This window comes from Synchiropus splendidus, chromosome 12 (assembly GCF_027744825.2).
Source record: "Synchiropus splendidus isolate RoL2022-P1 chromosome 12, RoL_Sspl_1.0, whole genome shotgun sequence".
Taxonomy (NCBI): domain Eukaryota; kingdom Metazoa; phylum Chordata; class Actinopteri; order Syngnathiformes; family Callionymidae; genus Synchiropus; species Synchiropus splendidus.
The window spans coordinates 353,671-366,709 of NC_071345.1; the positions used below are offsets into that span (position 1 = coordinate 353,671).

General features: G+C 56.4%; 2 protein-coding genes across 2 annotated transcripts; both read right to left on the reverse strand.

Moving 5' to 3' along the window:
• Nucleotides 1-129: 129 nt before the first annotated feature.
• LOC128768568 (uncharacterized) lies at nt 130-4,421 on the reverse strand. Its single transcript, XM_053881528.1, has 14 exons — nt 4,369-4,421; nt 3,956-4,262; nt 3,214-3,470; nt 3,005-3,156; nt 2,861-2,944; nt 2,581-2,727; nt 2,432-2,516; nt 2,362-2,390; nt 1,776-1,942; nt 1,432-1,630; nt 919-1,068; nt 737-849; nt 613-666; nt 130-538 (listed from the first exon to the last, which is right to left on the reverse strand). The coding sequence occupies exons 1-14, from the start codon at nt 4,419-4,421 to the stop codon at nt 428-430; spliced, it is 1,908 nt and encodes a 635-aa protein (XP_053737503.1). The 3' UTR covers nt 130-427.
• A 319-nt stretch (nt 4,422-4,740) lies between these two features.
• On the reverse strand, nt 4,741-8,081 carry actc1a (actin alpha cardiac muscle 1a). Its single transcript, XM_053881819.1, has 7 exons — nt 7,399-8,081; nt 6,656-6,797; nt 6,276-6,600; nt 6,056-6,217; nt 5,250-5,441; nt 4,996-5,177; nt 4,741-4,939 (listed from the first exon to the last, which is right to left on the reverse strand). Exons 2-7 carry the CDS (start codon nt 6,782-6,784, stop codon nt 4,796-4,798), a joined length of 1,134 nt encoding a protein of 377 aa, XP_053737794.1. The 5' UTR covers nt 6,785-6,797; nt 7,399-8,081; the 3' UTR covers nt 4,741-4,795.
• Between the last annotated feature and the right edge of the window lie 4,958 nt (nt 8,082-13,039).

Genomic DNA, 13,039 nt, shown 5'->3' on the forward strand with positions numbered 1-13,039 from the left:
CAGGTCTTCAAAACGGAGTGGAGAATGGGCACATTGGACAGAAATGGAATCGATGTGAAGCAACCGGACGACTTTAGGAAGGAACAACAAATGCCTTCGACGGCTGTTTCACAAAACTACTCATACCGAGTGTCTCGAAATGACAAGATCCTTGTCAACATGTCTGGTTGTAAATTGGCTTCACGCTAACTCCACACGCGACGGGGAATAAAGTGGACTGGAATGGCTTCTCAATGCAGATCAAACTTTATGAAGGTTACAGCAACATCACCAAACAAGCGTGTACACAAAGACGGGTGTTCGAGCTTCAGACGACGAGCGAGGGACATGAAGAGGCTCAGTCTCCGAGCAGATCCTCATCATCTGGGTGACGGGTTCAAACATCTGGTGACTGTGCCTCAAAAGAAGTCTGAGTGGAAACAAGGGATTAGGCCGCCGCCGCCGCCGCCGCCGCCGCGTCCTCCTCAGAGAAGTGAGGAACCGACTTCTTGGCCACCACGTTGTCCAGGCGCTGACCCATCAGGTAGGGATTCAGGCTCTGAAGACAAGGTTGGGTTGATGAGTGGCAGGAAGACGTGAGCAAACAAGAGAGCTGTCGTGGCTGCAGCTCACCCTTCTCCTCCTCCGGCCTCCGCCCTGCAGCTTCTGGTACAGTCGCTCCTTGTTCTGCAGGCGCAGGAGACCAGCGTTAGCCCCCCCCCTGCTGGAGCGGAGGGGACTGGGCCGGGACACTCACCCACTTGGCCACAGCGGAGTAGTCGTGCTCCGGGTCGAACCGGTGCTGGTGTTGCTGGAACTCCCGGCTGAACTGGGCCGTGTCCGGCGCCTCCTCCAAACATCCGTCGGCAGCTGTGAGAGCAGACACAAGAACACCTGCTCATGAGTCTGCAGGAGGTCCGGTCGGGTCAGAGCCAGTACCGGTCTTGCCCCTCGGGCAGGGGTTCGGGGGGTCGGGATAGCCGTGGTCCTGGCTGAAGTCTTTGGGGACGTTGTCCCCGGCCAGTTCGGCCACGATGTTGGGGATGTTTCCGTACGGGCCGAGATGCTGCAGTCCCTCGTGAGCGCCACCTGGTGCAGGACAAGAGGCATCACCGCGGCAGCAGCTTGATGGGAGTTTTCAGCCCGACCTCTCCAGCGCATTGTTTGAAGCATGGTCGCTTTCTTTTGCTATTGTTATCTGCTTTACTTTTCTGGCTCTCTATGTTCTTTGTTTACACGCATCTTGATGGCTAAACGCTCTTCCGTCACCACCTTGGCCAGTCTTGACGCCGGACAACCTCTGACCCCGCGTCTCCACCCCGGCCGCACCCTCTTCTTCACCTCCTCCCCTCGGCCTCACTCGTCGTGATCGGACGTTGCTCGGCTGCTCCTGACCACAGCCTCGGCAGGTGCGACTGCAGCCTGACCAAACGCCAGTGTCCGCTGACTCACCCTGGATGCTCTGCGGCCCCTCGACGTGCGCGGCCTGGTGCGCCGGGTACTCCACCCGCGGCCGAGCGATGCCCAGCTGCTCCATGACGCCGTGCAGCAGCCGCTGGATGTCGGCCTCGGACAGCTGGCTCCAGGCCGCGCACAGCTGCCCGCACAGCAGGAGGCCGAGCAGGGAGACGCGCGCCGCCGACTGGCTCATCTGCGAGCACACCAGAGGTCACCGTCAGCGCGGCAGCCATCTTAGCTGCGCCGCGACACAGCAAGAGCCTGCTCTGGGTGGAGACTGTCTAAAGGTGCACTTCGAGTGAATTTGTGCCGAGAGCTGAGAGAGCGGATCCACTCACCTTGGTCACTGATGCACGCGCCTGCTCTGGCCTGAGCTCCGTCAAGCTCCTGGGAATGAAGCGCCAACGTCCTGCCTTCAAAATAAAACGCTGCATCCCAGTGAAACAAACACGTCTTCTGGACTCCGCAGACGAACCGACGCTTAAAACGAGTGACGACCAACGTTCTACATGGCCACCTCAGCGACACGCGTCCTGGAAGCCCCGCAGGTTGAAGAGAACGCCGCCGCGACTTTTGCTTTGAAGGCCACTCCTGGTATCCGCGCTTCCGGGATGCGCTGCGTCACTCGAGATGGCGTTGCTAGGAAACCCAGCAGTCTCTTTCATCCGTCATTGACCATCAACCGGCCACAGACCATCTAACCAAACAATCAGCTTCGAAACCACCCGAGCCTTTGGAAGTTTAAATGGGAAACGCTCACGTTCACTGGTCAACAATGAGAGGTTTATTCACGTGGGTCACGTGACCGTCTGCCAGGCAGAAGTCACCACAAAATAAATACATCCATTCAAACGTCGTCTTCTGAATGAGGGCTTTAAAAACAGGCGCTGCAGGTGGGAGGTCTCTGCCGGGCCCCTGCCTGACCTGGACAGAGGGCTGGCTCTTGTGCTGTCCTGTCATGAGAGAGAGGCACGTGGCGTGACGGCTCTAGGACCCTGCGTCATTCCCGCTCCTGTCAGCCACCTTCTCGGCCTCCCGTGCGCCGCCGCCGCCTCTGCCTGGCCTCTTGGCCGGAGCGTCTGCCAACACAAGGTCAGTCACACCAGAGCGGCACGCGTCTTCGCTCTCAGGTTTCCTCTTAACTGCTCAGCATGCAGGTCCGGAACTGCTGGATGTCGGCCGTCCCGAAGCTCCTCCTGAGTGGGGGGGGTCTGCGGGCACAGCTGGACTCCCTTGTCCTGACCTTTGACCTGGGCACGCTCCAAGAGGCGGCCATCATGGAGCGCATCGCTGCGAGAGGAGACACGTTAGCATGCAGGCGTGACCACCGGGGTCCGTGACCTGATGGAGCTGTGGAGCAGAGCCCGTCTAGAGCTTTACGACTGGTCCTGAGCCACGGCTGAGAGACGAAAGCAAAGGTCACCTTTGAAAGTGCGTCTCCTCCGAGGGCCGCTCTCAGAGTCCTTCAGCGACTGGACGCTCTCCATCACAGCTTTGGGCTCCACCCCTGCCAACAGCACAGTCCACTGTCACTGCACCCTTCGGAGCCGGATCACTGGAGCCGTACCCAGCAAGCCGGGGCTCTGGATGAAGCCCTGCAGCAGCTGCACCCTCAGCCGCAGCCGCGCCTCCCTGCTCTCGGCCCTGCTGGGCGGCGGCAGCAGGCACGGGGCGAAGACCGTGGCCAGGTTGGAGCTGGTCATCAGGTTCTCCTGGCACCTGGGAGCAAAGGTTGTCACTGCGCTCAGGGGCGGGGAGGCGCCAGCGCCCAGATACCTGTGGGAGAGCTGGCAGAGGAAGTGGAAGAGGAAGTGGAGGCAGGAGGCGTTTGGGGCCGGGATCAGGCAGCAGAGCAGCTGCAGGGCCGTGGTCCGCTCCCCGGCGGCGGGCAGCGCCTGGGCCTGCAGCAGCGGCGCCTGGACCTCCGGGGGGAAGAGGGGCTCGGGCAGCTCCCTGCAGAACTGCTTGATGAGCGAGGCCACGTCGTGCGGGAGGGCGCCCCGGAGACAGCTCTGCCCTTCGTCCAGCTTGATCTGCAAGCAGAGGTTCTCACTGAGCCCGGGCTGGAATGGCTGCACGAGGAAGTTCTCCTCCAGTTTCAATCTGCTTTTTTTTGGGAAAAAATGTCGAGTGTCTCCTTTTGGTTTGCCAGTGTTTTTTTATGACAAATAGTCCAAAACATATGTGCTGGGGCCACGTTGATAGTTTAGCGCTGGTGTCATGTTTGGTTGCAATTCCCTGGTGGGCCAGGTGTGGCGCTCTGACCAGCCGGCCTGTTTCATTGGCTGAGCAGCGCCAGGTGGCTCTCTGTGTTTCCGAATGTGGCGTGGACAATAACAATGCCAAAAGAAAGAAGGTGCGGCTCGTCCTTGCCAAGAGAACACGCGTAAAGAGAGGTGCCCACGTTCCAGAGCTCAAGGCAGCGGAAACCTCTCGTGCACAGCGAGTGTGTGTGTGTGTGTGTGTGTGTGTGTGTGTGGCCAGGACCAGAGCGTGGCTGGGCCCCGGCGCCTCCTACCCTCAGCTCCCTGCTGCGTGGGAGGGAGCCTGCCTTCCTGAACAGGCCGACCGTCCCGCCGCGCTCCAGCAGCCAGGAACAAGCGTCCACCAGGAAGCTGCCACACAAAGGCGTGAACCAAGCGTCAGCCCGCGCCGGCGCCACCTCACCAGCTGCGCTCTCACCAGGGCACCAGGCCGAACCCGGACACCAAGCTCCTGGGCACGCTCTCCAGGGGAGCGCCGAAGACCCGCGGGCCGCCGGCCGAGGGCCTCCCCTTCTTCTTCTTCTCCGAGCTGCTGACGGTGATCCGGAAGTTGAGCTGCAGCTGGGAGCGGATCACGTTCCGATCGAGGCCTTTCATGATTCACTCACATCTGAGAGCAGAAGCAGCTCGGAGCTCCACCTTCACTTATCACGCTCATTCAGCTCACCTGTGAGGAGGCGAGCTCTGCTCCTGGAGGCCTGGAGAGAGAGTGTTTTCCATGTGCTCAAGCCTCACCTGCTCATTGTGAGGGAATGATGATATGCTTCTCAACCAGCATCAGACTCACGTCGACCATTATTCACCCAGAAGGGCCTTTGTTTCCCCAGGTTTCGTCTTGATTTGAAATGCCTTCATTGAGAGTTTCTTTGTCATTTCACTCGTTGACTGTGAGTTGACAAGGTGTGAAACTCTCATCATTCCCGTATTTGGGGTCTCGCTCGAGACATATTTCATTTGTGGAGTGGCGCTGGTCGGACTGTGGACTCAGGAATCAGCCCTGCAGACTACTGTCAAAGCAACTGCTCTTTATTCAAATAGAACATGTATATACAGCAAAAGGCACGGTAGAAAAGGGGGGGTGGGGGGGCTGGGGTTTAGAAGCACTTCCTGTGCACGATGGAGGGGCCCGCCTCGTCGTACTCCTGCTTGCTGATCCACATCTGCTGGAAGGTGGACAGCGAGGCCAGGATGGAGCCGCCGATCCAGACCGAGTACTTCCTCTCGGGCGGGGCGATGATCTGCAGGAGGCGCACGTCAGGCTCAGCGTGTCGCGGCCGTCCCAGCCGAATCTCACCTTGATCTTCATGGTGCTGGGGGCCAGGGCCGTGATCTCCTTCTGCATGCGGTCCGCGATGCCCGGGTACATGGTGGTGCCGCCGGACAGCACGTTGTTGGCGTACAGGTCCTTCCGGATGTCGATGTCGCACTTCATGATGCTGTTGTAGGCGGTCTCGTGGATGCCCGCCGACTCCATACCTGCGCAGGTGAGCGGCAGGGTCAGCCAGAGTCAGGGCCGCCGCCGCCGCCGCCGGCCGCGCCGCCACTCACCGATGAAGGAGGGCTGGAAGAGGGTCTCCGGGCAGCGGAAGCGCTCGTTGCCGATGGTGATGACCTGGCCGTCGGGCAGCTCGTAGCTCTTCTCCAGGGAGGAGGAGGAGGCGGCGGTGGCCATCTCATTCTCAAAGTCCAGCGCCACGTAGCACAGCTTCTCCTTGATGTCGCGCACGATCTCGCGCTCGGCTGGGGGGAGGAGCGCTCAGGTCAGGGGGCCACAGGACGTGGCGCACACACGCTTCCCTCGCGGATGCTACTTGCTAATGTGGGTCCGAAAACTCCAGCACTATTTTATTGGTAACGGCTGAAGCCTGACGAGCGTTTTCAACGGAGAGGTGTGAGAGTCTTCTGCAGGAGCGACGGGGCTATGATTTCAGTGTCGGCTCCAGACGGGAGTCAGTTATGCATTAGCTTAGCGTTTGTTTTATTAGCAGCTGGGATCATTTGTTCACAGCTCTGGTTTGTTTCAGGGATTTTTTTTTTTTCCTTCGGGCTCTTCGTAGACGCTAACGTGGCTAGCAAACAACTTGTATTTGTCTGCATTCCATTAGCATCTGTCATTAGCAGCTAGAACTGCAGTTGGTCAAGAGGAGACGTAGTCATGCTGTGTAGCTAAAGTTGACCTCAAAACAATAAGAACATTGGGAATCAGACGTTATGTATTGAGTCGCCAGGGTTAGCGAGAAAAATGCATTCATAATTGCTGAATTGTTGCGCTTTGTCAAATCAGCATGGCATGTTAGCTTCAGTGCTGGGTAATGAGCGGCTCTGCCACAAGGCGGCGCGTCCTGAATCCTTACCGGTGGTGACGAAGGAGTAGCCGCGCTCCGTCAAGATCTTCATCAGGTAGTCAGTCAGGTCGCGGCCGGCCAGGTCCAGACGCATGATGGCGTGGGGGAGAGCGTAGCCCTCATAGATGGGCACGTTGTGGGTGACGCCGTCGCCGGAGTCCAGCACGATTCCTGGGCCAGAGACACGTCACGAGCGCCGCTCTGAGGCCGGCGCCGGCGGCAGACTCACCGGTGGTGCGGCCCGAGGCGTACAGCGACAGCACGGCCTGGATGGCCACGTACATGGCGGGGACGTTGAAGGTCTCGAACATGATCTGGGTCATCTTCTCCCTGTTGGCCTTGGGGTTGAGGGGGGCCTCGGTCAGCAGGGTGGGGTGCTCCTCTGGGGCCACCCGCAGCTCGTTGTAGAAGGTGTGGTGCCAGATCTTCTCCATGTCGTCCCAGTTGGTGATGATGCCGTGCTCGATGGGGTACTTGAGGGTCAGGATGCCCCTCTTGCTCTGCGCCTCGTCCCCCACGTAGCTGTCCTTCTGGCCCATGCCCACCATCACGCCCTGGGGAGAGGTGGAGGGTCAGCAGCTGCGGCCCGAGCGTCTCCGCCGGCCTCACCTGGTGACGGGGGCGTCCGACGATGGAGGGGAAGACGGCGCGGGGGGCGTCGTCGCCGGCAAACCCCGCCTTCACCAGGCCAGAGCCGTTGTCGCACACCAGGGCGGTGGTCTCGTCGTCGTCACACATCTTTGGTCTTCGGCTGTTCGGAGCAAAGACCCGCTTTCAGTCTCACTTCCACGTCAAGAGCATCTCCGGGGGTCTTAACCCCCGCCCCCACACACTTGAGGCTCTATTCACAGCGGTGTCTCCTGGTGACGCTGAGGCGCCGTGTCTCTGGACAAGTGGCAGGAGAGAGGGCTCAGCTGTGGCCACCCGCTGAGCGCGCCCCGCTCCTGACCTGCATCCCAGCCACCTGGCTTCACCACAGTCTCCTGACCTTTGACCCGTCTCCTCGCAGAGGCCGACCTGACCCTGGCTCGCGGCTCTGAGGCGCCACTTCCTGTGCCTTGTTGCCCCTCCCACCACTGGTGGCCGGAGGCCGCAGCGCGATCGGGGGCGGTCAGGGCTCCAGTGTTTGGCTCAAACAGGAGCTGGGATCCAACTCACCTGAGCCAGGCCAGGTTAAAGCATCACACAGAGCTGCAGCACTGCCAGGCAGAGCGGGGACCTTTGAGCCAGAGACTCTCTTGGAAAACAGTGCATGTAAAGCAGCACACACACAGTGTGAATGAAGGAAAGTTCCTCAGCGCTAGAAGTCACGTCGGCCCTCTTGACTCACACAGTGCATCACTGAGACTCACCTTCTTCACCACGAGGCTGGAGTTTCCACTGGGACGACGGCCGAGTGCTGGAGGGGCTCCTTAAATAGCCCCAGCCTCCCCGAGGCAGGCGTGAGAGGGCGGGCCGCTGGGCGGAGCCAAGAGTTCACACAAGCCCAAATAAGTTGTGCTTCGTAAGCCAGCTGGCCGACGTGTGTCAGGGGTGAGGGGGGCCGCGGCAGAGAATCCTTCTGTTGCTGCAGTAATGACTGAGACACTCGTGATGGACAGAAATAAAACCACTCCTCTTTCAGGGATTGATAAAATATACACATTTAAGACGGTGTCATCAGCCAAAGACTAAGTTGTATCGACTCTCTCCTCTGTTTAAAATAGCATTCTTCAAATGTGCGGGAAAATCGGTATGAAAAACCAACCAAAACTGGCCTTTTGAAGCTGCTATGATTCATAGTGTGACATATAGACCCGTGGCGAGAGACTGTTGTGGGCAGTGTGCAGACACCACGCAGCAAAAATCGCTGGTCCGTTTGTTCATTTATGGCTTTCATTGAACGTTATCGATGATCTGAGATGAGCTCGACTGATGGTCCTCCTAAAGATGTGCTAACATGACGCAGCCCAGTCGGGCCACGCTGGAAGTGGGTGAGAGTCCTGGTAACTGGAGGTGGAGGAGGGGGTATGCTGGCCTCTGATTGGCTGCTGCCTCTCCTTATAGGGGAGCGGAGTGGGACCGGTGACTGAGAGCCCAGGCTCCATATTGGTGATGGTGGCAGTCGGCGCCCGGTCAGGACGGTGGCGCTTCAAGAATGTGAATCAGGCCAGTCAGGAGGAGAAAAGGTCCATGAGCCGTAGTGAAGCGCCGGCGCGTCTGTGTGTGGCCCCCGCTTCTCCAAGACACAACAGCACATGGTCTTTGTGAAGCGACGCAGCTCCATGATACTCCCAGACCAGGGGACGTGTGTCAGCGCGACCTGACAGGCTGTCCCTGTGGGGACCCGCCTGATCAAGCCTCCTGTTCAGCCTGGCTACTGTCATGGCTATACTGTAAATACCTGGTCCACGTGTGTCCCCCAGTGCCGCCTCCTCACTACACTGAACAGCAGTTTGAGAACAAACACACACAACTCTGTTGTCACATTTTTTACACCATTTTCTTTCCCTTTTTCTGAGCATTTGTTTCACCACAACTTTCACTGGATCAACGTCAATAAAGAGGACAGCGCGAGTAAGGCGTGAGTCTCAGTCAGTCTCTTCTCCACTGGAAGACCGCCCGACTCATACCAGACTCCAAATCTAATACATGGCTCAACTTGGGACTCTTTCCGAAAACAGCCCAAGGACCTGGAGGCAGCCGTCTTCTCCTTTGGACGTGCAAAATGCAAATGGCCTCGGCTGAGTTCCAGCTCACCACTTTACCAAGTTGAACTCATTTTTTTGGCGTATTGTTTTGCCATTTATTTATTGTTTGTGTGTCCGGGTTGTTTGTATCTTCATGTATCCTCAGAAGAAGTCAAGAAACGAGGAAGCAAACGGAGTGACGACGGGGAAGTGGCAGTGTGCTCTACTCATCTCACGTCATGTGGTGTGAAGACTGATGCACGGTTTAGAGAGGAACACTTGAAGTCAGCGCTACTGAGGATCACAGGCTCTGCGGAGGAGGTTTCAGAACCACGGGGTGAATTCACTGGCGCCAAAGCCAGGCTCTTGGTTAGCGACACTCGCACCATGGCAGTCAGAAGGCTCCTCAGGGTTTGAATGCCTCGCTCCGACTCCTCTGTGGAAGCCTTTCCCTTCAGAGCTCAGGATGGCTCTCCTCGGATGGACGGAGGCATCACATGGCTGTGTTGTGTCAACCGGCTGAAAGTCCCTTTTTTTGGTCTGTGCTGTCTTCATCAGCCAGACTCGGTCAGAGGATGGAGCAGAGCCTCACGCCGTGTCCTGCCACTCGTCCTTATAAGGGAAGGTAGGAAGCTGGCGTTTTGTCCGCCTCGACAGCTGCGCCCTCCACACACACACACACACACACACCCCTCACTCCTGCTGCCCCTCGTTCATCACACACAAACTTCAGCAGCTGCGAGCAACAACTGCTCCTCACAGTCACTCGTGTTTGGACAGCAGCTTCTTTAGCGCCGACATGTTGTTGCAGATGCTGCTGAGACCTGCTGGCAGGAAGAGTGGCCAGCCAGGAGCCTCACCAGCATCTCCAAGATCAGACGGTCATCCTCCACACTCTGGGACGCGCACGTCCAATACACAACAATAACTGGGGTGCGATGCCATTCAAAATATTCATCGAATTATTTTGAGAATTTGTGATGAACTGATGTCATTTCATGGCAGTTTCATGGTCTGTTATAGAAGATTTGCCACCAGAAGCCACGTGTTTCAACGTGAATGAATGTGGTCTCTGAGTGAATCCCCTGATGGAGCCACACAGACAGTGAAGCAGCAGAATGTTGTTTGACAACAGCACAACAAACCACCCGGGTGGCTGGATTCAAGTCTTCGCCTCTCGCCTTATTCCAACTGCAGCTCTTGGAATGTCTTGAGAAGATTTCTCTTCCAATGATAAGAGTTTCATTGTGGAGTGAAAAACCTCCCTGAAGCAAAGCCAACAGCTGCTTTTCTTTGCTTTGGTTCAGGGAGGATTCCTCCATGTTTGTTGTTGTTGTTCTCATCCTGGCTGCATCAGTGGGAGCAGTGGAGCAGGAGCTGCTGCGCTGACAAAGGTTCCCTGCTGTCTGGAGAGCACACACTGTTCCATTACACTAAATGAAATGCTTCAATATTCTAACACCTTTTCTGTTGTTGTTAATGAATCGTCTCACCACTAATAATAAGAGATGCTCTTTCACTTCCGCACCATAGTTCTACAGCCCAAACAGCGCTGCGGAAATGGAACCTCGCCAAAGCCACATGGATTTGACTCTCCTGAAATGAGCTATTTCAACACACCAACCAAGTCTCGACCAGCCTCCGTCTTGTGTCCTCACAGGGTTCACAGGGTTCAAACATCATTGGCTCTTATGAAGTTTGGTTGCGAGTCCTGGGTCAGGTGAGCCAGGTCTTTTGGAGGGTTAAGAGAGGCTGGGGGAAGGGTGATGTCAATGAGAGGCCCCCGCCAGCACAGTGCACAGCAGCAGATCAGAGAATGTCCTGGCTGTAAACAGCTGATGGCTCGTGCGATAAGCTCCGGCAGCCGCCTCCTGTTTGAATGGGATGACGTAACTGTCTTCACTGCAGATCGAGGGCCGGACCTTAAACTCGACGTTTTCTTTCTTTGAATCAAGTTCTGAAGCTTCACTTCAGTCACGATCGTAACCATGTACAGTCAAGGTGGGCAGCGGTTGTCAGCGCTATACATGCCCCACGATGACCTGGGTGTCCCCTGCCTCCCACCCCGGGCAGCTGGGACGCACTCCAGCCCCGTCAGTGGTCGGAAAGGCCTCTTTCTGGCTGCTGCTGCTGAAGCTGCTCTGCTAAATGTTGGTCTTTGTTTAAACCATAATCAAGAAAAATGCACTTTTTTGTCTCATTCTTCATCTTTCTCTTTGGGCTTCTCCCTGCAGGGGTGATCCTCTTCCTCCATCTCCCCCTGTCCTCTGCTTCCTCTGCTCTCAAACCTCATGTCCTCCTTCACCACCTCCATCAGTCTCCTCTGTGGCCTTCCTCTCCACCTTCTGCCTGGCAGCTCCAACATCTTCATCTACCAATGTACTGGCTCTCTCTCTCTCTCTCTCTCTCTCTCTCTCTCTCTCTCTCTCTCTCTCTCTCTCTCTCTCTCTCTCTCTCTCTCTCTCTCTCTCTCTCTCTCTCTCTCTCTCTCTCTCTCTCTCTCTCTCTCTCTCTCTCTCTCTCTCTCTCTCTCCTCTGAACCATCTCCATCCAGCCTCTCTGACTCTCTGCATCCTGTAGCTTCACCTGTCCACTTGGCTCCCTCTCATTCACACACACACATGGATTCCCTCTTACTGCGGCTGACCTTCATTCCTCTCCTTTCTGAGGCAGAGCTCCACCTCTCCAGCTGATCTTCCACTGGCTCCCTGCTCTCACCACAGATCACAGTGTCATCTGCAAACATCATGGTGCATGGGGCTTCTTGTCTGGCCTCAACTGTCAACCTGTCCATCACCATGGCAACAAGAAGGGGCTCAGAGCGGAGCCTTGGTGCAGCCCCACCTCCACCTTGACCTCCACCTGCAGCACACCTCACCACCGTCTCACACCTGCCACACACGTCCTCCACCACGCGCCTGACACACTTCTCTGCCACTCCAGACTTCCTCATCCAATACCACAACTCTTCTCTTGGCACTGTGTCGTACGCTGTCTCCAGGTCCACAAGGACACAGTGGAGCTCCTTCTGACCTTCTCTGCTTCTCCATAAACCAGTGGCGCCTCCAGAAATGTTTCAAATCTTGGGGTGGCACAGCAAAACCAAAGGCTGTAACTTCAGGATTTTATCATGGTGAACAGGCCAGTAGATAAATATCAGAAAGAGCGGCTTGCCTGGCTGGCTGTGTGTGAAATGCACGGCGTTTGGGCTGAATCATCACGTCATTTGAAATGCACCGCTGACACCGGGGCTCTATGCGACTGGCGGGTGGGGTGGCCACTGCCATGAAGATCCTCCAAGCAAACACTGTGGTGCTCGTTGTTTGGCGTTTGAAGCCGGACCGGAACTTCTGCCCTCAGTCGACTCTCCACGACTCTTTCCCTCAACTTCATCATAGGACTCATCAAGCTTCTCACTCTACAGATGGCTGGCACCAGCACACGTCTCCTCCATTGCTGAGGAATCCTCAGGAGTCTGCTCCATCTTTTCAATGTCTCCTTGCCTAGTAACGTGTCTATGGACGTTGGAAATGTTTATGTCTTATGAACGGGGCGGCAAAGCTCAGATGGTGGAGCCTGGAGCTGAGAGCTGGTTGGTCCGACCCCTGCTGCCGACGTGCCCCTGAGCAAGACACGTAGCCCAGGTTTGACGGTTCAGATGCTGCCGCCAGGGTGTGTGAGTGCGAATGAGTGACTGAGCGCTGTAGAAGTCAGAGCCATTTAAACTCTCATGTTTTTCATAACTTATATATACTCAATCCTTTCTTTATGATGACATTAGGCCTTTATTTTTTTACTTACAGAAGCTTCACTTGAAAGAACGACATGCCGACGATGATGTCATCAACTGTGCGGTGTGTGACCCCGCGATTGTCACTGTTATGTGGACAAAATCCATATGATGGAAAAGAAATGAAAGTATTTCAAAAGTGTGGCGACCAGCACTTTCCAGCGGCGACTGCAAGGGAACAGCTCAATTTGCCATGGTTGGCTACAGAGGCTAAATGTGTGTCTGTGTGATTTGACTGAGTGCGACGCAGACATGGTGCAGCTCTGCCAGCTGCTGCTGAGATACTGTCAGCTCTATAAATACAGAGCTGCCGCCAACGTTTCCATGTCAGGGCTCCATTGTCCCGCGCCACCCCCCAGCCCCACCCCAGCACAGAGGTGTGTGTGTGTGTTGGATTTACTCCAGATTCACGGCTGTCGTTTGTTCTGGCACCGGGGAGAGGTGGGTGTTGGTGAGAGGCAGGAGGAGAGTCCCACACATTAAAACCTCCACTGAGCTTCCACTGAAGACGTTCAAAGCCAAGTATTTAAGTCG